The sequence below is a fragment of the Electrophorus electricus genome, chromosome 11 (genome assembly GCF_013358815.1).
Source record: "Electrophorus electricus isolate fEleEle1 chromosome 11, fEleEle1.pri, whole genome shotgun sequence".
Taxonomy (NCBI): Eukaryota; Metazoa; Chordata; class Actinopteri; order Gymnotiformes; family Gymnotidae; genus Electrophorus; species Electrophorus electricus.
Genome location: NC_049545.1, coordinates 3,210,001 through 3,230,545, shown reverse-complemented (window position 1 = coordinate 3,230,545; position 20,545 = coordinate 3,210,001). Strand labels below are relative to the sequence as shown.

At 50.7% G+C, this 20,545-nt stretch overlaps 3 protein-coding genes and 1 long non-coding RNA gene across 24 annotated transcripts in view; all 4 read left to right on the top strand.

Annotated features, from left to right (window-relative positions):
• The window catches only part of ndst2a (N-deacetylase/N-sulfotransferase (heparan glucosaminyl) 2a), an 80,251-nt gene extending 74,906 nt beyond the window's left edge, over positions 1-5,345 (top strand). For all 4 annotated transcript variants that reach the window (XM_035531386.1, XM_035531383.1, XM_035531384.1 and 1 more), the window contains 10 exons: positions 645-830; positions 1,266-1,394; positions 1,658-1,840; positions 2,195-2,291; positions 2,457-2,580; positions 2,733-2,907; positions 3,030-3,200; positions 3,431-3,540; positions 3,847-3,949; positions 4,296-5,345. In XM_035531386.1, coding sequence (XP_035387279.1) covers positions 645-830; positions 1,266-1,394; positions 1,658-1,840; positions 2,195-2,291; positions 2,457-2,580; positions 2,733-2,907; positions 3,030-3,200; positions 3,431-3,540; positions 3,847-3,949; positions 4,296-4,421 — 1,404 coding nt within the window. In that variant the 3' untranslated portion in view covers positions 4,422-5,345. The remainder of the gene's footprint in view (positions 1-644; positions 831-1,265; positions 1,395-1,657; positions 1,841-2,194; positions 2,292-2,456; positions 2,581-2,732; positions 2,908-3,029; positions 3,201-3,430; positions 3,541-3,846; positions 3,950-4,295) is intronic.
• A 1,039-nt stretch (positions 5,346-6,384) lies between these two features.
• Positions 6,385-7,664, top strand: LOC113578273. The gene is made up of 3 exons (XR_003410722.2): positions 6,385-6,863; positions 7,037-7,171; positions 7,435-7,664. It is a non-coding gene; the product is annotated as an uncharacterized LOC113578273 (long non-coding RNA).
• A 1-nt stretch (position 7,665) lies between these two features.
• On the top strand, positions 7,666-10,994 carry si:dkey-174i8.1 (arylsulfatase I; the record flags this gene model as incomplete). Its single annotated transcript, XM_027011500.2, has 3 exons — positions 7,666-7,862; positions 8,572-8,904; positions 9,216-10,994. Coding segments are annotated over 3 exons (1,623 nt in total), but the record flags the coding sequence as incomplete, so codon positions are not given.
• A 3,953-nt stretch (positions 10,995-14,947) lies between these two features.
• camk2g2 (calcium/calmodulin-dependent protein kinase (CaM kinase) II gamma 2) overlaps positions 14,948-20,545 on the top strand; it is a 62,200-nt gene continuing 56,602 nt past the window's right edge. For 15 of the 18 annotated variants that reach the window (XM_035531369.1, XM_035531365.1, XM_035531364.1 and 12 more), the window contains exons 1-2: positions 14,949-15,107; positions 16,255-16,349. In XM_035531369.1, coding sequence (XP_035387262.1) covers positions 15,043-15,107; positions 16,255-16,349 — 160 coding nt within the window. In that variant the 5' untranslated portion in view covers positions 14,949-15,042. Of the gene's footprint in view, positions 15,155-16,254; positions 16,350-20,545 lie in introns of all 18 variants that reach the window. The other 3 variants (XM_035531370.1, XM_035531368.1, XM_035531355.1) reach the window with 3 other exon arrangements.

The following is a 20,545-nucleotide window of genomic DNA, read 5'->3' as shown; positions in this document are numbered from 1 at the left end:
GCACACAAATTAAACAAGAAGGGCGTTCAGTTTGACGTCTTCAGCTGGAAGCATTGTGCGTGCGTGTGAATGTTCTGGTCCTCTCATGCCTGCCTGTGTGTTGCGCTGTGTTCCGGTCGTCCCACCCTCACTTTGCGTTTGACTTGTTCGAGCGCCATCGAGACTGAACACTGACGCTCTCCTGTTGAAATGGAGTCCAGCCTAGTTTAGTAGTGTCTGCTAGAGTGAGACATGACCCACAGACAGACAGCCGGAGTGTGTGTGTCGTGAATACAAACCAGGCTACCCCTGTATGCTCCCTAATCCCTCTGTCACACCCTGTCCTTACACCACACTCTGACATGCCCCCTCACTGGGCAGCGAGGAAGACAAAGCTCCTTCATCAGAGCTTAATGAGCCTGCAAACGGCCCTCCTTAGCAAGGACATCGACTAGGGCAAACCACACCACCCCCACCCCCGTGCGTGTGCACTCACACTCTCTCACACACACACACACACACACACGCGCACACACTCTCACTCTTAGAAAGAGCTAAAGAGTTGCCCTTTAAGAGTTTTCCACAGCGCTCTGCCAACCTTTTTTTCCCCCCTCCTGCCCCGCCCCCTCTGATGCCCTGCCCCTCTTTCTGCGGCCCTCCTCCAGGAGCATGGCATCCCCACAGACATGGGCTACGCCGTGGCCCCACACCACTCTGGTGTGTATCCTGTGCACAGCCAGCTCTACGAGGCCTGGAAGAGTGTGTGGGGCATCAAGGTGACCAGCACGGAGGAGTACCCCCACCTGAGACCAGCGCGCCATCGCAGAGGTTTCGTACACAACGGCATCCAGGTAGCAGCTGGCCTGCTCGAGCACACTGAAGCCTGTCCCCTTGTTTGTTAGTTTGTTGAACAGATTCCATCCTGAGATTCACTAATTCTCAACAATGAGCTGAACATTCGGCCTCTGCCACTTCGAGAGGATCATTCGAGGGCTTAACTGTGTTTGTTTATATATATACTTTTTTTTTTTCTGTTCACGTTTTCCAGTACTCCAGCTGTCTGACCTCCCTTCTCCCCAGTGCCTCACACCAACTCTACCCTGTTTAATCTCCCACTCTGGGAGGCTGTTTATGTACATCTAAGATACCTTCACATCAGTAGAGATGTTCAGAAAATGTAGAATCTCTCCTTGAGTCATCTGAACAGATATCTCTCTCTCTCTCTCTCTCTCTCTCTCTCTCTCTCTCTCTCCCTCCCTCTCTTTTCTTCTCTCTCCCTCCCTCAGGTGTTACCCAGACAGACGTGTGGTCTCTTCACCCACACTATATTCTATAATGAATACCCTGGAGGGTCTCATGAACTGGACAAGAGTATCCGTGGAGGAGAGCTCTTCCTCACCGTCCTCCTCAACCCAGTGAGTAGCCATGCACGGCGTCTCCTGTTTGTGTATGCTTTGTTGTTGTTGTTGTTGTTGTTGTTGTTGTTTGGGATGGCACAAGCAGTGGAGTTTTTGTGTATGCCTACGTTTCCTACAAACAAGCTAACGAGCATTTGTTCTGTATCTTGTACTGGGGTTTTAGTGTGTGTGTGGTATACTGCTGGAGTTATTCTTCCAGTGTGTATTTAAAAATAGCCCTTATTCCTAACCCACCCACCCCCCACCCCCAACCACCACAGATCAGCATTTTCATGACTCACCTGTCTAACTACGGAAACGACCGCCTGGGTCTCTACACGTTTGAGTCTTTGGTGAAGTTTGTGCAGTGCTGGACTAACCTGCACCTGCAGACTCTGCCTCCCCTGAAGCTGGCAGAGAAATACTTCCAGATCTTTCCGGAGGAGCGAGACCCCCTGTGGCAGGTGAGGCCGTGGGGTACGGGTTATTCCGCCACTGGGTTTGAGAACAGACGAGCATCCTCCTTTTATCGCCTTTGCTTATCCGTGATTTGAATGCTGAGGGGCTTATTTAGAAATTGGAGAGAGTGCAGGTAATTATTAGTCATCTGTGAGAACAGATGAAGTGTGAAAATGCAGGTCTAGGCTGTGTACATGTAAACAGTGCAGGCTGCTTTTGAGAATTCCTGTGTGCTTTGCCAGGCCTGGGTTTGTCCACAATCTCATAGCACCAGGCCTTGGTGCCCTGCGCTGGGGCATTTGGGGACAGTTTAAATCCCTCTGTGTGCATCTTTGAATTTCATCCCTTCCCCCTTTCAGAACCCCTGCCATGACAAAAGACATAAAGACATCTGGTCTAAAGAGAAAACCTGTGACCGGCTGCCCAAATTCCTTGTTATCGGTCCCCAGAAAACAGGTGAGGTGCACGCGGTGTGACCCAGAACTGTAGTGCAGGCCACTAGAGGGTCTCTTGAATTCAGGATTACATTTAGACAGGCTCTGTGCAAAGGCAACAAAGTTTCTAAAGCTTGTGAAACTGTCTGTGTGTGCGTGTGTGTGCATGCCTGTCCGTCCGTCACAGGAACCACAGCCCTGCATTCATTCCTCACCCTGCACCCAGCCATCACCAGTAGTTTTTCCAGCCCCGTCACTTTTGAAGAGATACAGTTCTTCAACGGTCCAAACTACCACAACGGCATCGACTGGTAAGTCCTGCTCTACCTTTCGCTGTACGCCAGTGCAGTGCTACTGTGTGGATCTGTTCACCCGTGTGTAGCTGTGTAGCATAATGTCACAGCACTACTCTGTGTGGATCTGCTCACCCGTGTGTAGCGTGACCGCTCTCCTTCGTGTGCAGGTACATGGACTTCTTTCCCTTTCCCTCGAACGTGAGCACCGATTTCATGTTTGAGAAAAGTGCCAACTACTTTGACACAGAAGTCACCCCCAAGAGAGCCGCAGCCTTAGTGCCCCGAGCCAAGGTCATCGCCGTGCTGATCAACCCTGCCGACAGGGCCTACTCCTGGTATCAGGTACAGCAGCGCTCTCTCTCTCTCACACACACACACACACACACACACACACACACACACGCGCGCGCGCCTCACCTTTGAGTGATCTTCACCGTGACTCAGGAGGTTGTGTGTGTTTACAGCACCAGCGAGCTCATCAGGACCCAGCTGCTATAAACTACACCTTCCAGCAGGTGGTGTCAGTGCGGCAGTCGTCCCCTAACGAGCTACTGGTCCTGCACAATCGCTGCCTTAAGCCTGGAGAGTATGCCACTCACCTGGAGAACTGGCTACAGCACTTTCAGTCAAGACAGGTGTGTGCGCACACACACGCACGCACGCGCGCGTTAGTGCCTCTCGCTATATAGCAGATTATTTCTCCATTTCCAGGCAGTGTCAAAAGCGCATTCGTTATGGCTGACGCTCAAAGCCTGCCTCTCCATTTTAACAGCCCGCATGTTCTACCTGCCTCAGACCTGAGCTTGCGTTCTGAATACTGCAGCTGATGTAGTTTGTGTGATCTGTCTCTCTGCTCTCTGCACAGCTCCACATCGTAGATGGAGCTCTGCTTCGCTCCAGCCCAGCCCAGGTGATGGACGGCATCCAGAGGTTCCTGGGCCTCAACCCTGTCTTCAACTACACTCAGGCTCTCATGTGCGTACCTGATAATTCTGGCCCCCCTGTTATTGGTGTGTGATTGATTGTCTTGAGTGTGCATGTGTATCCGTGTCTGTGTGTCTGTCCATAAGTGCTTGTTTTAGTCTGTGTGTGTGTCTGCCTGGGATTGTTTAGAATAGCTCAGGGTACTTTATTGTACATTTGTGTTCTTCATTGGGGCTTATGCAGAATTCCTACACTAAATTGAACGGGTCCAGGCCAACCAGCAGAAATACTGTTGAGCAAGGAATGGGTACTAGGCTGCGGTGCTGAGATCTCCCTCTGCTTGCTGTGCATGCGCAGGTTTGATGAGAGTAAAGGTTTCTGGTGCCAGAGGATAGACGGAGGACGGCCCAAGTGTCTGGGGAAAAGTAAGGGCAGAAAGTATCCGGAGATGACCCCTGAGGTACAGCGGGCTGCCAACACACACTCATGCGCTCTCTTTCAAACCCCATCACTCTGTCCACCAGCCTGGGGCCACAGTGGCAGTGAGCCCACCCCCAGATAGGGGAAACGGTCTGGGCAGAGTAAACTGAGGTCACTCCATCTAACCATGCCATCTTCTGTCACACTCCTTTTAGTGTTTTTGCTCTTATTCACCTCGTTCCTTTAAAACCGTCGAAGCTTTGCCAAAAGGATTTCTGGGTGTTGAATTTGTTGCACCGTTCTGTAGTTAGGAATATTGTAGCTTGTAAATCGTAAGATGTGGGACGTGCTGTTCTCCGCGTGATGTGTGCGTGTTTACCCCCCAGACGCGTGCCTTCCTGACGGAGTACTACCGCGAGCACAACCTGGAGCTGCTGCGCCTCCTGAACCGGCTGGGCCACACGCTACCCTCCTGGCTCAGGCAGGAACTGCAGAACAGCAGTTGGAGCTGAGGAGGAGGTCCTGCCCCTGAGCCCATCCCCAAGAGCCAGGCCCCGGGGCCGCACTCACCTACCAGGAACCCGAGAGACTCGGAGCGGAATGTGATGGGATGCGCAATCGTGGCCAGAGGGCATACGTGGACTACCAGGAATTCGTCTTTCCGCCGGCCGTGGTCTTGACGCAGGTCCTCGCTGGTCCTGTTTGAACTTCGAAAGGCTGGCATTTGTGGCCTCATGCAGATACAGCTCCCTCCTCACCTGCGCTAGACCTTCCCACCAGGACCTGGGAACGCCGTATGGCCCAGACAGCACGACTGGAGACGAGACTGTGGGATGCACACCTACACGCGCGAATTACCCATGCTCATCTTTCGAGAGAAGCGATTGTACAGCATTGTACATTTTAAAACATTTGTATATTTTGGGTCGGATCGTGTGGGAGCATGACGAAGTTGAGCTGGGACTGCAGTAGTATTATAGCTCCTCCTCTCCTCACACACAGGGAAGCATGCCCACATATGGGAGACTTGCATCTATGCAAGAGGAGACCAGAGGTTTGTGTAAAGTCTCACCCCCCGCTTCATAATGTCAACAGAGTCGCGTCTGGAGTGAGAGTGAACTCTTGGCACCCCACCGCACCCCCCTTAAACTTGATTCCAGGCGCACACTGAGAGCAGGAGTGTTTGTAGCTCAGTCAGAAACCGTTGCTGCTGTGCTGTGGGGGTGAGCTGAAGGAGTCTGGCAGGGAGAGGAGAAGGGATGCATTATGAACCTGTGGTATGTCCCGCAAACACGAGTTGCTGTCTACTTTAACTTTTTATTTTGTAAAAAAAAAAATTAAAAAGAAAAAGGGAAAAAAAAAAAAATCAAAAAATTCTTTTCAAAACACCCAATGCTGTATCGTCTCTAATAAAGTCTTAGAGAGGTTGGAAATGACGTGTTTTTCTTTTTTCTGTCTGCGTTCTCTGGGTAACACCAACACAGCTTGCTGTATGATTACCGTTATAACAGTACGGACACTGGGCAGTGTGCTTTGACCTTTCAGCATTTGGGGCGATGTAGACTTGATTCGTCATTGCACTCGTTGCTAAGCTTGAAGGGTATTTGAATTGCGTTGCGCGTTTGCCCGTTAGCGCGCTGCCTTCTCTCTCCACATGGTGGTAGTACAGGCTTAGCGAGCTCCTTGTTCGTTTAGCCACTGCACAGGGGCAGGAAACACACCCGCTTGCCGCTTCTGTTGCCCGTGCGGACTCCTGGGTTAGCGTGCATTCACAGCCCCGCTCCGTGCATGCGCTCATATGGCCATAGTGCCCAGTACTGAGATCCGTGTCCTCTGCTGCGTGCTGAACACGCACTGTGTTCAGAGCGACTGTCAAGACTTTGGTGAATCAGAACTTGCCAGATTCCCACGATGCTGTTTTTGTTCGGGTTTTGTTGTTGTTTTCTTTTGTTTTTAGGCGGCATGAAGCGTTTGGTCTGGCATGCCTGTGCTTAGTGTGTGTGCTTTTGGCACAGCAGGCTGGTGTCCCTTTCTGTCGGCTATGACTAAATCCCCGTATCTCTCCGTGTGCTAGGGCGAGGTCGCCTTTCTCTGGACGTTTTCCCCTGCGATCATTTGCAGGAAATGCACTCGTTTTTGTCGCGTCGACTTCCCTTCAGCGCTGCAGGCGAGAGCCGACGGGGCATCGCCGAGGCGCGGTTGGTAGCCCCTCCGGTGGCTTCTCCCGCCGTGCGTCGTGCGTTTGCGCGTGTCGTAGCCCACATCGAGGCGGCACGGTGCTCTTTAGCACTAACGGCAAACTTTACTGGGGGACATTTTTGTCTGTGAACCCTTAAGTGATGAGCGAATGAGGCCTAGAACACGACCTTACGGTTATGGGCGTTTCCCGATGTGCTCCTTGCCATTTTCACAGTTTATTAACATCTTATAAACCTGCATTGTCCTGATAAAATGACATTTCACCTGTGAAATTACAAGACGATGGGAATTCTTATCTGTCGTTGTAAATTTCACTTGGAGGTCTGCGCTGAACTAAAGGCGAATGATCCTGGTGCACATTTTGCCCTCCTCACTAAAAAGGCCGACTGGTTTTGGCGGGATTCTAGTTGGGCCTCTTTCTCTGTGCACATGAGGGGGAATTGCTTGTATTTCTAGTAAGGTTTTGCAGTCCCATGGTCTTGTAGTAAAGCAGACCTTGGCATGACCTTGGCCCGACCTGGTTGGTGACCGTTCAGTGCTCTTGGTAAGAGAACTTAGATATTTGTAAAGTTCCCATGATTTGTTTTGCAGATTCACCTTAAAATTTTTAGATTCTCTTGAATTATGTTTTATTTACTAAATCAGCAATTTTGCTATTTTCTGCACCCTTGGATTCAGGAATGGGAAGCGTGTACCTGGGAAATGAGCATGTGGTATATCAAACCCATTTTACCCACAGAAACCGTTAACACCAGGTGCTGGCAAAATTAATTTGCTAATAAACTCAGAGCATGTAGCAAAGAAACATTACCAATTCAGACTTGATTTGGTAGTTGTACTAAAATCTGCTTGTTTTAAAGACCAGTTTATTTGAATGTCTTCTGCGTAAAGCCCTAGGTATTAAACAAAGGCGGTCTTGGTGTTTCAGGCATGACGGGTCTATGGTGTACGTGGGATATTAAGCCGCCAGTGTGCCTGGGAGAGCCAACCACCTCATCTGTCTCCTGTTCTGGGAAATGGTTGAGAGGTGAAGGTTTTAACACTGAGGCTCGTCACGGTACAGGTTTGTTTTGTTGAACAATACACGGCTATCATAAGCAGGTTCTCAGGATCTTACAGTTTGTGTAAGATTTTAAGAGTTTAGCAACAGTGTCCACTACAGCAACAAAACCAATCAGGAAATAGTTTGATAATGGCAAATAGCCCAGAGGGGGAGACTCGGCTTGCCCTGTGGAATGTGCCAGGATGCTGTTAGTGAGTGTTTGCTCGGCTGTCTGCGCCCGATCCCATGCTCTCCTCTCAACACACTCGGTCTTGCTTCAGTAGGAGACCGAGTCTGCTGCGTGGACATCATAGACCTTCACTGCTCTGTTGGCGCGTTTCCTGGAGTCGCGACCGGACAGCGTCGGAATCCGTCCCTTTTCCCCGTCGAGTGGAAGGACTTTAGGCAGGAGAATGGCTCGCCTGGCTGGAATGTCCTTGGGCTGCATGGCTGCGCTGGCATACCTCTCCTGCCTACTGCTGGTACTGGCGCACAGCGCCACCCGCCCAGGGGCGCCCGGCACGAGCGGCCGGCCACCGCACCTCGTCTTCGTGATGGTGGATGACCAGGGCTACGGCGACGTGGGTTACCATGGAGCCCACGACATCCGCACGCCGGTGCTGGACCAGCTGGCGGCCCGCGGGGTGAAGCTGGAGAACTACTACGTGCAGCCCATCTGTTCCCCGTCACGCAGCCAGCTCATGACGGGCCGGTGAGTAGCAGCTCAGCTGCGCACGTCCCGCACACCTGCGGATGCCCCGCGTGCCGAACCGCTCCATGCCAGGACCGCTCAGGATGCATCTTGTGATCTCTTACAGATTTAGAGTGTACAGTAGTGTTTATCTATTAGTTCATCTATAATTCAAAACAATCTTTCTTGTCCATCATGGGCTAGTATATGACGGGTTTTAATTCTGTTGTTTATTTACAATGGCAGAGTAAACAAAACAGTTAGAGCTTCAAAATGGTCATGTGCCTCCAGAGCGCTGAAGGAACGTTATACACTTACTGGCAGCTTTATTCAAAACACCTGCACCTATAGTCCTGGCTATGGGTCTCCAGTCTCCAGATTGTCCCCGTCGCGCCAGGGTCTCCAGACTGTTTCTGTCCCTGTCTCGCTCCTGTCTGTTCTAAAATCACATGTCCTCTTACATATATTATGCAGGACATTTTATAATTATTCTCTTTCTTAACCACTTTTATTATTCCTAAGTATTCTTCCTACTCTTCCTGCTGTTGAGTTTTTAAAATTCTCCACAGTGTGTTTTCATTCTTTAGCGCCTTTGTCATCAGTCATGTCATTCATATCTATCTGCATTTTTCTGAAGAATTCCTAGCGCTCTTCCGATCAGAAGTGTGGAGAGCCCCGTCTCTTGTCGTGTCTCTGTTCTCACTCCCTCTCTCCCCTGCACGCCGTGCAGGTACCAGATCCACACGGGTCTGCAGCACTCCGTCATCCGCTCACGCCAGCCGCTCTGCCTTCCGCCAGACGCGCCCACGCTGCCCGAGCGCCTGCAGCAGGCCGGCTACAGCACCCACATGGTGGGCAAGTGGCACCTGGGCTTCTGCCGGGCCCGGTGCCTGCCCACGGCCCGGGGCTTCGGCAGCTTCCTGGGCTCGCTGACGGGCAGTGGAGACCACTTCACCTTCCGCAGCTGCGACGGCGCCGAGGCCTGCGGCTTTGACCTGCACGACGGCGAGCGGCCCGCCTGGGAGATGAGCGGGAACTACTCCACGTGGCTCTACGTGGAGAGGTGACGTCACGGCGGCCCGTTCCACCCACCGCTGGGTTTTACGCTGCATATATACACCGTTTGGCATGTAATTCTAACAGGTCAGGGGTGATGCGTTGACATCTTAATGCTGTTTCCCACGTCGTCCACGCCTGCTATGATGCAAAGTCCGGTTATCGCGTCACCTGCTTAATCATGATTACAGTTCATGCAGTACACGTCACGAACTGCCATTATTCCTCCTGCTGTAAGCGAGTTGAAAGCGCTTCTTAACGAGTCTTTAAAGTTGATTTGTGTAGGTAACACTCGGCGCGTCTTGTGACACTGCGCAGGGTGAAGCAGATCTTGCGGGCCCATGACGGACGGAAGCCCCTGTTCCTGTATGTGGCCCTCCAAGCTGCCCACACTCCGCTGCAGGCTCCCGCCCGCCTCCTCCAACGCCACGGTTCTCTCGGCAACCGGCTCCGCCGCCACTACGCCGCCATGCTGAGCGGCGTGGATGAGGCGGTGGCCGAGATGGTGCAAGAGATGCGCGAGCGGGGCTACTACAGCAACTCCGTGCTCGTCTACTCCTCCGACAACGGCGGCCAGCCGCTTGCGGGCGGCTGCAATTGGCCCCTGCGCGGGGGGAAGGGCTCCTACTGGGAGGGCGGCGTGCGCGCCGTGGGCTTCGTCCACAGCCCTCTGCTGGAGAGGACGGGTGTGGTTAGCCGTGCCCTGATCCACATCTCTGACTGGTACCCCACTCTGCTGACCCTGGCTGGGGCCCCTGAGCTGGACCCTCAGCGCCTGGACGGCTACGACGTGTGGGGGGCCATCAGCAGGGGTCTGCCCTGCCCCCGCACCGAGATCCTCTTCAACATCGACCCCATCTCACACGGGCACGGCGAGGCCGACCAGCACTCGTTGACAGTCAGTGGCTTCGGGATTTGGGACACGGGGGTGCGTGCGGCAATCCGGGTGGGCCACTGGAAGCTCCTGACGGGGAATGTGGGCGATGGCGACTGGTTCCCCCCGCAGACGTTCCCCGGGGGGCCACAGCAGTGGCAGGGCGGGGAGAAGAGGCAGGACCAGCAGCGTAAGACCGTCTGGCTCTTCAACGTCAGCGCTGACCCGTACGAGAGGTCCGACCTGGCCGAGGCTCAGCCCGAGGTGGTGAAGCTGCTTCTCTCCAGGATAGCGGAGTACAACCGGACGGCCGTGCCGGCCCGAAACCCTCCCGACGACCCGATGGCGGACCCCCAGCTCCACGGAGGGGTGTGGACACCGTGGCTGGTCCAAGGAGAGGGAGAGGGTGAGCAAGGCGTCGAGGTGGCTGACACGCGCTACAGCAAGGTCCGGTTCAAATTCTGCAAAGTTTGCAAACTCAGAGCATTGTTTAAGAAGGTGCGTAGCCGTCTACAGAGAACCACCTTGTTCTTCTGAACAGACACAGGAAAGGAAGCTAGAGGAAAAAAAGATCTCTGAGCAGGCACATATCGCTTGGCCACCGTCTTCTCTAGTCGCCCTTCAAGGGCAGTGTGTGTGCGAATGACTCACGGCACTGTGTGAGTGTGTGTTTGTCTATCAATTACTTCATGGTTCATCCTCCCTTCAGCTGATGGACAAAGCCAAGCTAACATCTGAATGCCGGATTTTTTAGATGCTCACGATTACACGGCCAGGACTGCGATGATGACCTGACCGCCTTCCTTGACTCCTGCGGTGTAGTGGATGAGCCCCATAGCTAGGATCAGGGTTCGAGCCTGAACCGCGCCACATGACTGAGAGCGGAGGACAGAACCCGCGGCTGGCGGCTGCACCTGTATGCAGGACTGCGCTGGAGGCTGCGTTATTATTTCAGTTCTGTGATGAAGCCTGTTACCAGCAGCAACATGTTAACATTCAGACACTTGCTTTCAGACAGTCAGAAGAGAACTGCAGAAGAAACAAATTGTAAATTTATATGCAGATTTATTAGGGTCACCATAAATGACAGACGTCTAATGTTTGGCTCTTTCCTGTAGAATATTGTGCACAGAGACTATATTAATTGATGAAAACCCAAATGAACATTAGAAGTGTTTGTAATTTATAGAGCTCTTTCCATTAAATAACCCTCATTCTCTGTGTCTGTCTCTGTGTCTGTGTGCGTCTCTCTCTCTCTCTCGTTCTCTTTCGTTCTCTCTCTGTCTTTCCCCCTCCCCCTCACATGCCTTTCCTTTGCACTCCTCCTCAAACTTCCCCAATTCCCTCCTCTTTTCCTTGCTCCCTCCGTCTGCGTGCTGACACAGCCCGTCTTAGCCACAGTGCCACATTGCTTCTTGGACCCCCCCCCCCATTCCTCTGTCTTTTGGTTCTGTGAGCAGTTCAGAGGTATGGGGGAATATGAGAGAGAGAGAGAGAGCGGGGGGAGCATGAAGGATGAGCTGAGCTCGGTTACATAAACTGAGAGAGGAGGAGGAGGATCTTCTCCCTCGAGTAAAGGCACTGTGTGGCTGCATATGAAAAACTCTTGGCCCTTCTGCTTATTCTCACTTCTAAATCAGCAGAATTCGCAAAGCCATTTTTCTCATGAAATGGTATCCAGTGCATTTAATACATTGGCTCATTATGCATGTCATCATACCTTTTCCTACAGTGCATTTCATAAAACAAAGCCTCCTCTTGGTGGATTTCACAAGTCTGTTCCTAGACCAGGGTTCTGTTTTGTTTCTCTAAAAGACATCATTGTGGCTCACATAGTGAGCTTACTGGAAATATTCAGTACATTCGATATAAAGGAGTGTGAATGTCAAGGCGTCGGCCACATCGGACACCTTGGCCCGATTCCTAGGTGGTGACGAAGCCGTCTTGCGTGAACGAGGTTGGGCGATGACGTTGTATGTATTCAGGCTCCTGTGACACCTGAGCATTGTCCAGGCGGCCAGCTGCCAGGGAGTCACCTTCTCTGACCTCATCACACATCCGTTCTTGAAGGAGACAAGTCCCCGAGCTGTCCTCCGGGATGCAGAGATTCCGACCATGCTTGCTGCATGTTCGCTGGACCTGGAAACAGGTCCTCAAACCTGGTAAAAGGTCACAATCGGTTTCATTAAAGGGATAAATGCATCTTATATGAAAATTAATGTTTCAAGGAATGAGTGCAGTAGTGCTTACAGAGAACTATTCAGTCTTGATTTTAGGTGGCTATAATTTTCTTGTAAGTATGTTTAAGTACTTAAATTGTCAGTATTGTACTACCTTTGTGCATTTAGGTTTGGAAAGACAATTTGGGCTGTACATCATCAGGCTGAAATAGTTTTACAGTCCTGTGAGTTTTTCCCTCCAGATATTTTCAAGTGCAGTGCAACTTACAATATCGCTTTCAGTTAGTTTTCACTGAAGATTTTTTTTCCCCTTTAATAATAATTATGTCTAAATATATTATTCCATTTTACCGAGTGCTTCACAGTTGTTTTGCTGTTATTCATTCTTGAAGGTCACGGATAATGTTAAGAGGACATCATTGCTCACTATTACATCATGAACGAATCCCGCATTCTTTCCGCATCACCGTCTACTGACGGAGTTCCAGGTCGGGTGGAGCGCGGTGTATAAGAATCTCCTGTCCCCACCAATCCCAGTTCCGGGCTGCCTACGTCAGCCGTGTTGCAAGCACCCTACCTCCTCCATCACTACTTTTCCTGTTCTGTTCTCCTTGTTACGACCCCAACACTCGGAATAAACTCCACAGCGGAGGACTGTACAATCCATCCGTCCACTACCTTCCACATCAATTCATCATTAAACAGTGCAGTCTCGTGAGTTAATCAATAATGTCATCAATTCATCATTAAACGGTACAGTCTCATGAGTTGGTTGGGTCAGCTGACTCAGCGCTCAGCTCACTAGGGTCCTTCAGCTCCTAGTAAAAGTTTAGTATTGGCGCCCACTCCAAAACAGGCCAGTCCACATGAGCAAGGCCAGATGAGTGCCCCCCCCCCCCCCCCCCCCAACAGAGTGAGTCATCCTGGAAGTCTTGTTGAATTTGGCACTATTACTGCATTACTGTAAAATGCATTATGTGCAAAATGGGCACTTTAAAAGCGTCTGTGGGTCATGATGTCTGCTACACAGTAAACAACCGAGAAGCAATGGCGCATGCCACGAGATGTGGGACGGATCGGACCATTAGGCTTCCCTTTGTGTGTACATTTACAAATAAGCGATTAACTGCTATCTGATTTACCGGTTGGGTTTAAATCACACATGATCATAATGAAACTGGCCGTATAACTCGAGAACGATACTGCCGTCTTCCAACCAAACCCCCCCAGGTGCGATGCGCAGGCTTGGCTTAAGTCTCCCTGAACCGTACGGAAAAACTATAACCTGCTTTACTCAACGCGAGTGCGAGCGGGTGGGATGCGGCTTTGGCGAATAGCCATCCACCCTCAGCAGCTTATGCAGAGCGCTGAGTGTGACCCCTCCCACCATGCATGTGCCCACGCTCCCAGAACCCCCTGCACCGCTCCAAATCACAGCACATCCAGCACCATAGAAACACTGCAGTTAATACACGGCTACCTCTGCACTGATCTGCCTCTGACAAATTATAGACCAGAGATTAGGCACCAGGCCTGTACTCGCAGCAAACTTCACACTGTAATTTCGAGCGTGATAGAATGAGAATTATTCCAGAGCTTAATGTAGGGCCGTGTTCTTGCTTGGTAAATGGCAAATAAACACGCAAACGAATACGGGCCGTGTGAGGATGGGTATGACGGTAGCTCTTAGAAACGGTGAGGAACCGTAATGGTGCTTTCATGAAAGTTTGCCGACATGAGCAAACGTGATCTGCTGTCTAACGAGGTGTGGTTACTTTCATTGCGCCTCCATCTCTCGTTTGCACACACAACATAACCTGTCGCTGCAACCCTGACCATTAAAAATTGATGGTGGTTAATGTAGTCCCTTACACCCCCCATAAAGCACGCTGTGCTTTAATTTAGTCCTGTACTAAAATGGTCCTTTTCTTTCATGTAGTTTAGGCAAGGAACTAAACGAAACTCAGTTATTTCAGTCTGTTCGACCCACAGCCCTGCGAGACGAGGCAGCCCCAGACTTTGAGAAGCCGTCTCTCGTGGGGAAAGCGCGGTGCCCCTAAAGTGGCAGCAGTGGTTCGTTAAAAACAGTAGGACTCGACAGACGAGTGTGCCGTCAGACCTGAGAGTATGGCTTATGCGTTTAGAGTTTAATGTTACTAAACCTTAATTAAACGGCAGAACTGGCTTGGCATAAGCATGAAAAAAAGTGAGCTCCATCAAGAACACACTGAGCAGCTGTGAGTCGGGCCACGTCCTGGTGGAGTGTCACGAGCAGGTTTCAGAAGTGTAACAGACAGTTTATCCGGAAAGGAAAACAATCTGGCGACTCTGAAGTTCCACAGAATTCAAATGCCCCAACACATAGTATAAACACAGAAAAATAGTTCATTATCAATTAATAATGTTCAGTAATAACTTTATCCCATATGGTACATAATTCTACAAAATACATTACGAACACATGTAATATACAAAAGTATATATTTATATATAAATATAAATACAGATAAGGTGCAAATGAAAGAAAGAGAAGCATATTCCCAGAACGCGTTTACTCTCCAAAAGCCTTCTTGTCTTTGGCATTTAACGGATGCTTGGACAGCACTACTATGTTATTGGTATCAAATGTTATTGATATCAAGATCTACTACCGAGACTACTCCAGAACTAACCGGAGCACCTTGTGTAGGCCCAAGCCTCAGAAGCCTGTCGCTGGTGCCACTGAACAGTCCGTGAAGGTATGACGTTAACGTTAGAAATGTGCGCTGCAGGTTTACCTCGCTGCTGCAGGAGGACTGCCCGCGAGCCGTACGCGACTGCATGGGAGCCACGTCGGAAGCGCACCGACTGCCCGCGGGCGTCGCGCGGAGCCCCATGCAACGCCGGATCTCTCCCGTTTCGACTCGCATCCCCTCCCTCGACACGAAGGAGAAATCTCGCGTTGCTGCCCGTCGTTTTCTCTCCACCTCCGTTCGCACCTCTCCCTCTCTCTCTCTCTCTCACTCTCTCGCCCCCTCCCAGCGTACAACATCGCCTCCCAGAACCCAAGCGAGGCAGTCGGCGACACGAGAGGCGAGATCTGCAGCGCACCATGGCCACGATCGTAACCTCGACCAGGTTCACAGACGAGTATCAGCTGTACGAGGAGCTGGGGAAGTAAGCAGGAGCTGCTATATGTGGTGGACGCCTTTCGTTTCAGGATCGTACGTCGTGTTCGTGCACTTTAGAGCACTGGTGCCCAAAGCCGCTGTCACGACGGCAGGACTAATAATCGCGGCGCTTCGGGACATTTTAGCGATCCCGTGTCGGGTCCCAGTCCTGCCGTGTCGCGGAGCATCTCGCTGTGATGTCGGGAGCCTTTTTCGGAGACGTTTCACCGTCGTGCTAACTCGCTCGTGGGTTCGTCATGCCGTGGCCGTAAAACGGGCGTCTGCCGTGGCACTTTATCGACATCCGCGCTGCTGATCCGATCGCTTTACTATCAAGATCGATCCCGTCTGGAGTTGGGTTTGCGCTGCCTAGTTATGGATTTTGCACGCCCAGAAACTTTTAATGCATTTTAAAATACCATCGCTGACGATGGCCACGCAAGAAGAGAGGGGGCTTTTTTTGCAGACGATAGCTTTGCCGTCATAAAAACGAGAAACGTAGCTCGCGAGCGTCGTTAAGTAGCACGCGCCACCGTCGCGTTGCATTCGTCGCTCGTGGCCGATCGTTTCTCCGGGTTTCGGATGTAACGGGCCCGCATTTAGACGCGTCGATCCCACTGCGTAACGCACTTTCCCCCGCAGCAGCGTGGTTTGGGCAGCACTCCGCCTCACCGCAAACACCCTTCCTTCTCTCGGTGCGGCATCCGTTTCTCGATCCATTTGCACGGACGTTTATGCACAGCGGTGTGTGTGGGGGTCCCATTTAAAAACGCACCGAGCTCCAGCACGAGCGATGTGGCCAGGTTGGGTTCTGATCTCAGCATGCGCGAGCGTCTGCATTGCGTTGCCGCAGACGGCTGTAGGTCCAGTTGGGACTGGGCTCGTGTGTCTGGAAGCCCATAGGCTGCTGAAACCCGTGAAACGGAAGAGCAAAAGACTCCGTTACCTTTAAAACTGTGAACGTGAAAGTAGGATTGTTGAAAGGAATGTACTCTTGAGAAGTGACCGGCTGATTAAAGTGTTTCAGACTGCAGCTCACACATCAGTGTTTAGGTTGCGTTTTCCATAAATGCAATGACTGCCTAGTTAACGTGTTGGTTTGATTATATTATTGCATATTATAGTAAGTGCTGATTTTTTAAATTTGGAAACAGGGGTGCCTTCTCCGTGGTCCGCCGATGTGTGAAGAAGTCAACCAGCCAGGAATATGCTGCTAAAATTATCAACACAAAAAAGTTATCTGCAAGAGGTAAGGCACTGGGGTCTTGAACTTATTTCTTTCTTTCTTAAATGTAACACATGAGGTCCTCCTGCGTTTGTCTGTGTCAGGACTGCTGTTTTCTTACTCAGGCTCAGGAATAAGTAGTCGTAATATTTCTATAACCCTGGACTTCACTGACAGAGACGGAGACGTACCGGTCACGGCTCCCCACTACTAAACGAGGTTTAATGTCCAGCGGTGGCTCTTGGAGGTTTGACGCGTGGCCGTGATCGTGGGCGTGGCCGTGGGCGTGGTCGGAGGGCCGTGCTGCACGGGCTCCTCGGCTCGCCGGGGTCGCTGCGCGTGCCTCGCTGCTGAATGAAACGGCTCCGGGCAGCGCTGCTGTCTCCATGTTTTATCCACGTGGAAATCTGAAAGGGAAAAATTATCTTCCTCGCCGGCAGTTACATCATGAATTGTCGTAACGCACTGCCATGCATTAATGCCAGCAGAGACGTGGGGTCCGGGCGAACGGGCTTCCTGTTCTTGCCCGCTAACTAGCAGAACCTCCGAGTCAGCGCTAATTAAGCGCCCGGCGAAGACGGTCTGGACACATGAGCCTCGGCCTCGAGTTTCGGCAGGAGAGGAACAAAAGGTCTGGGGCTATTTTGGGAAGGTGGACACCCCGAGTACCTGGAGCTTGTGGCTACCAGGTTGAGCCTGTTCTGGGTGCGTGATGCTGAAGAAGAAGGGTCTTCTCTGAATGATTCTTCTGAATGTTCAGGACTTTTACCTTTAGCTAGTCTTGAGATTCCTTAAGAGGAACATAATCTGGAATCCCAGATTTGACCTTTGACATCTGATCTTCTGACGGTTACACTTCAGCATAACCGTTCAGCGAGATAACAATCTATTAGATACCGGATTGCTTTCCCAAGTTTCTCCTCGAACACTGGCCCCATCATCCCATGCTCATGAGAGAGCTTCTGTAACACCCTTAATTCTCACACACACACACTTGCATTACTTGTTAATCCTCTTTCTGTTACGCTAATAAATGTCTTTTTGCTCCAGAACTGAGTTTGCTTGTTTGGACTATGAGCTGGCGTGGCTGCAGCACTTTCTGGCCCGTCAGTAGCACAACCGAGACGTTCTCCACACGGAGCTGAAACAGGCTTCCATGTCCTTCTTTGGTCTTGGCTTCATGACATGTCCAGGTCCGTGTGTGTGTGTTGAAGCCAGCACTACACTGACTAGACTGTCCTCTTCATGCTCAGTAGGACAGGCTTGGTGTTGGCTCTGTTGGCTGTACAGTATGTTAAGGTAAATGTATATTCCAACATTCCATGATTTTAAAGTTTAGACTGTTTGTTTGGTTTAACCCTTATTATGATATACAAATGTTGACTGGTCATTGTCCACTGCACACATGATGACTGATGGTGGTTAAAGTGCACTGGTGTCATAACATGGCCTGAATATCGAGGTAGAGTGTTGTAGGAGAGTTGAGACAGAACAGGAGAGTTGAGACAGAATACTGATGGTGTTTTCGATGTATTTTCTGTCAACGTGTGAAACAACACAGAAAACATGGAAATCACTAAGCTGTTCCGATGCCCTCCTGGGCTCCTCACACTATTTCAGAGGTGAAGCTTTCAAGCTGGCCTGGAAGACGGAGGCAAATGAGTGATTGTTGCCCAAACTGAAGTCTGCCTGCATGATTGTGGCTCTGTTGAACTAAACTGAAGGGAGACTTGCATGTGCTTCACTTTCATCAGGACTGAGAGTTTGTAGGAGTCTGAAGTTCAACAGGTTTCTGCTCTGGCATTTGCATTCACAAACTATGCAGTATAATATTCCCATAGCCTTCTGATGCATTTAGTCCAGTGAGGTGTGTGTGTGTGTGTGTGTGTGTGTGTGTGTGTGTGCGTGCGTGCGTGTGTGTTTTGCACTATATCCCCCATGGATGTAGGTAAGCGCAGAATTTGTTTAAAAGATTGTTGGCTGACAAAAACTAAGCCAGGTAATTAGATCAGCCGGTCTTGGCGGCATTGGCTGAGATTTCCTCGAGCAGCCTGGCAACTGTTCACATGGGACTGTTCATCAGGTTGGCTGGCAACAAATTAAAAAGTAGCAATGCTACTCGATCAGAGGGATCTATTCAAATGCCAGCGCCCCCGTCTCTCTGAATGTGCCTCTACCCTGTGGTCCTGATCCAAGCCAAACTAGGGCCTCACACACACACACACACACACACACACACACACACACACACACACACACACAGTCTACTGCTACCCTTGTCTTTCATCCGCTCCGCTGTGTGCGGAAGAGGCCAGGAAGGTTATCCATGGGGGGGTAACGGCTGGAGTCTGTCTGTGCACTCGTACCAGGGCTCTTGTCTAAGGAGCCCAGTGCCTCCCCTGTGCGGGGTGGAACGGTGCTGCTCGGAGCTGACCCTGCGCTCACAACCAGCCCTGGGCCAGAGGCGCTGAAGTGCGTTTAGTCATCCAAAGGGTTAAAAGGAAACAGAATATGCAATCCATGATCAATTGAGAGTGTAATTTCACTGGGTGTGAATCAGTCACATAAGACCATGGCCATTATTATGAATTAAGCATGTGTTGATTTGCGATACATGTCAGTCATGCTGTTTCAACTGGGCGGTGTGTACACTTCTAATATCTTAAGTTACTTCTTTGCATGCATTGCAATATTCTACACATTCGGCTGTGTAAATAGCTTGCATAGAGTCTATTCTGAGCAGAAGTCCCAGCCACCTGCAGTAACCACAGATACTGTAACGTAGCCAGCAGTGAGGCCTACGTCACGCCAGCGCTTTACGCATATGGGCTCTCGATGTGCAGAGGCAGGCTGACCTTCTCCGGTCGGTTTGTTGTTACACGTTACTGAAAGACCTCACTGTGCTTGTGTTTGTGTGCGTGTGTGGGGGTAGGGCGGCATGACTGGGAGCTCCGCTGTACCCCTCGCAAAGCTGCACACACCGTTAGCTCCCACCGCCAAACACCGATGGTGTCAGAAGACACGTGGAGCTCCACTCACCTCTCCCCTCTGCTCTCTCTCCTCCTTTCTCTACTTCCTCTGTCCGTCTGCTCCTCCTTGTCTTTTTTTTTTTTTTACTCTCTTCCTCATCTCTCTCTCTGTCTCTCTCTTGATCTCAGTCTCTCTCTGTCTGTCTCCCTATTTTGTCAGGTGATGCGTTGGGATCTTGCTAGGCTAACATGCTGCTGGCTCTTTGCTGATAAATGAAGCACCTCAGCCTCCACGCTGAATGTTTAATGCAACAAACTGCATTTTTAATTGACTTTTTTTGTTTTTTTCGTCAGACATGTACATGTTTGTGCAGGCACGTATGGGTGTGTGTTCCCGTGGGGAGAGCATGTGTTTGGTAATGTAGTTGGTCTATGTGCGTGTATACTTGTGTTATCAATATGTCGTATGAAAGCGTCATTAACGGCTCATCTGAACCTGGCGTTTGTTCAGATCCTTGTGGATACACTCCTGGAATGAAGTGGCATGCCCTCGTCTACTTGCAGCAGTCCCCAGGTCCCTTTGTTCTGTGGGAGGCGCGCGCATGCCACCTGGGAGTTGGGGGTGGGTGTGTGTGGGGGGTATGTCTGAATAGCCCTCTGATTTCCTTCACTTCCGTGTGAGCTGTTGTTTTCTCCTGCATCAGCTAGCGTGTAGGAACTGCAGGGAGGGTTGATGTCACTGAAACGTTATTATTAGTCTACATTTGATGTGCAAGGCATGTAGCAGAAATGCTACACATGCTTCAGTTCTTCAGTGTGTTCTGATAAAATCTGCTACGCCGAAAACATGTCGGCAATATTCCGTACGGAACGTCTCCAGACACGTCGGCACTATTCCGTACAGAACGTCTCAGTAGATGATTGTAAACCAGTTGGAAGATAAATGGGGAAAAGAGGTGGATCAGCATGAGTAAGAGGGATCCTCGCATCATTCCAAACACTCATCCAGCAGACTTGGATGTTGGAAGGGTCGTCTACAATGCGGCTCTTCCCTAGCTAAAAAAAGAGTTCATCTACTGGGCAAATTAGGATGACATACCATTGCATTTAATTTTTCCCCGGAGAGACTTATTGTATAGTCATGATACCACACTACTCGACAGTTCTCTCTTTTGGTCATTGTGGACATCAAACTCCCACGTCAGGCATGGTGTTATCATTTTAATCTCATATGTGGTGTTGCCCACCAAA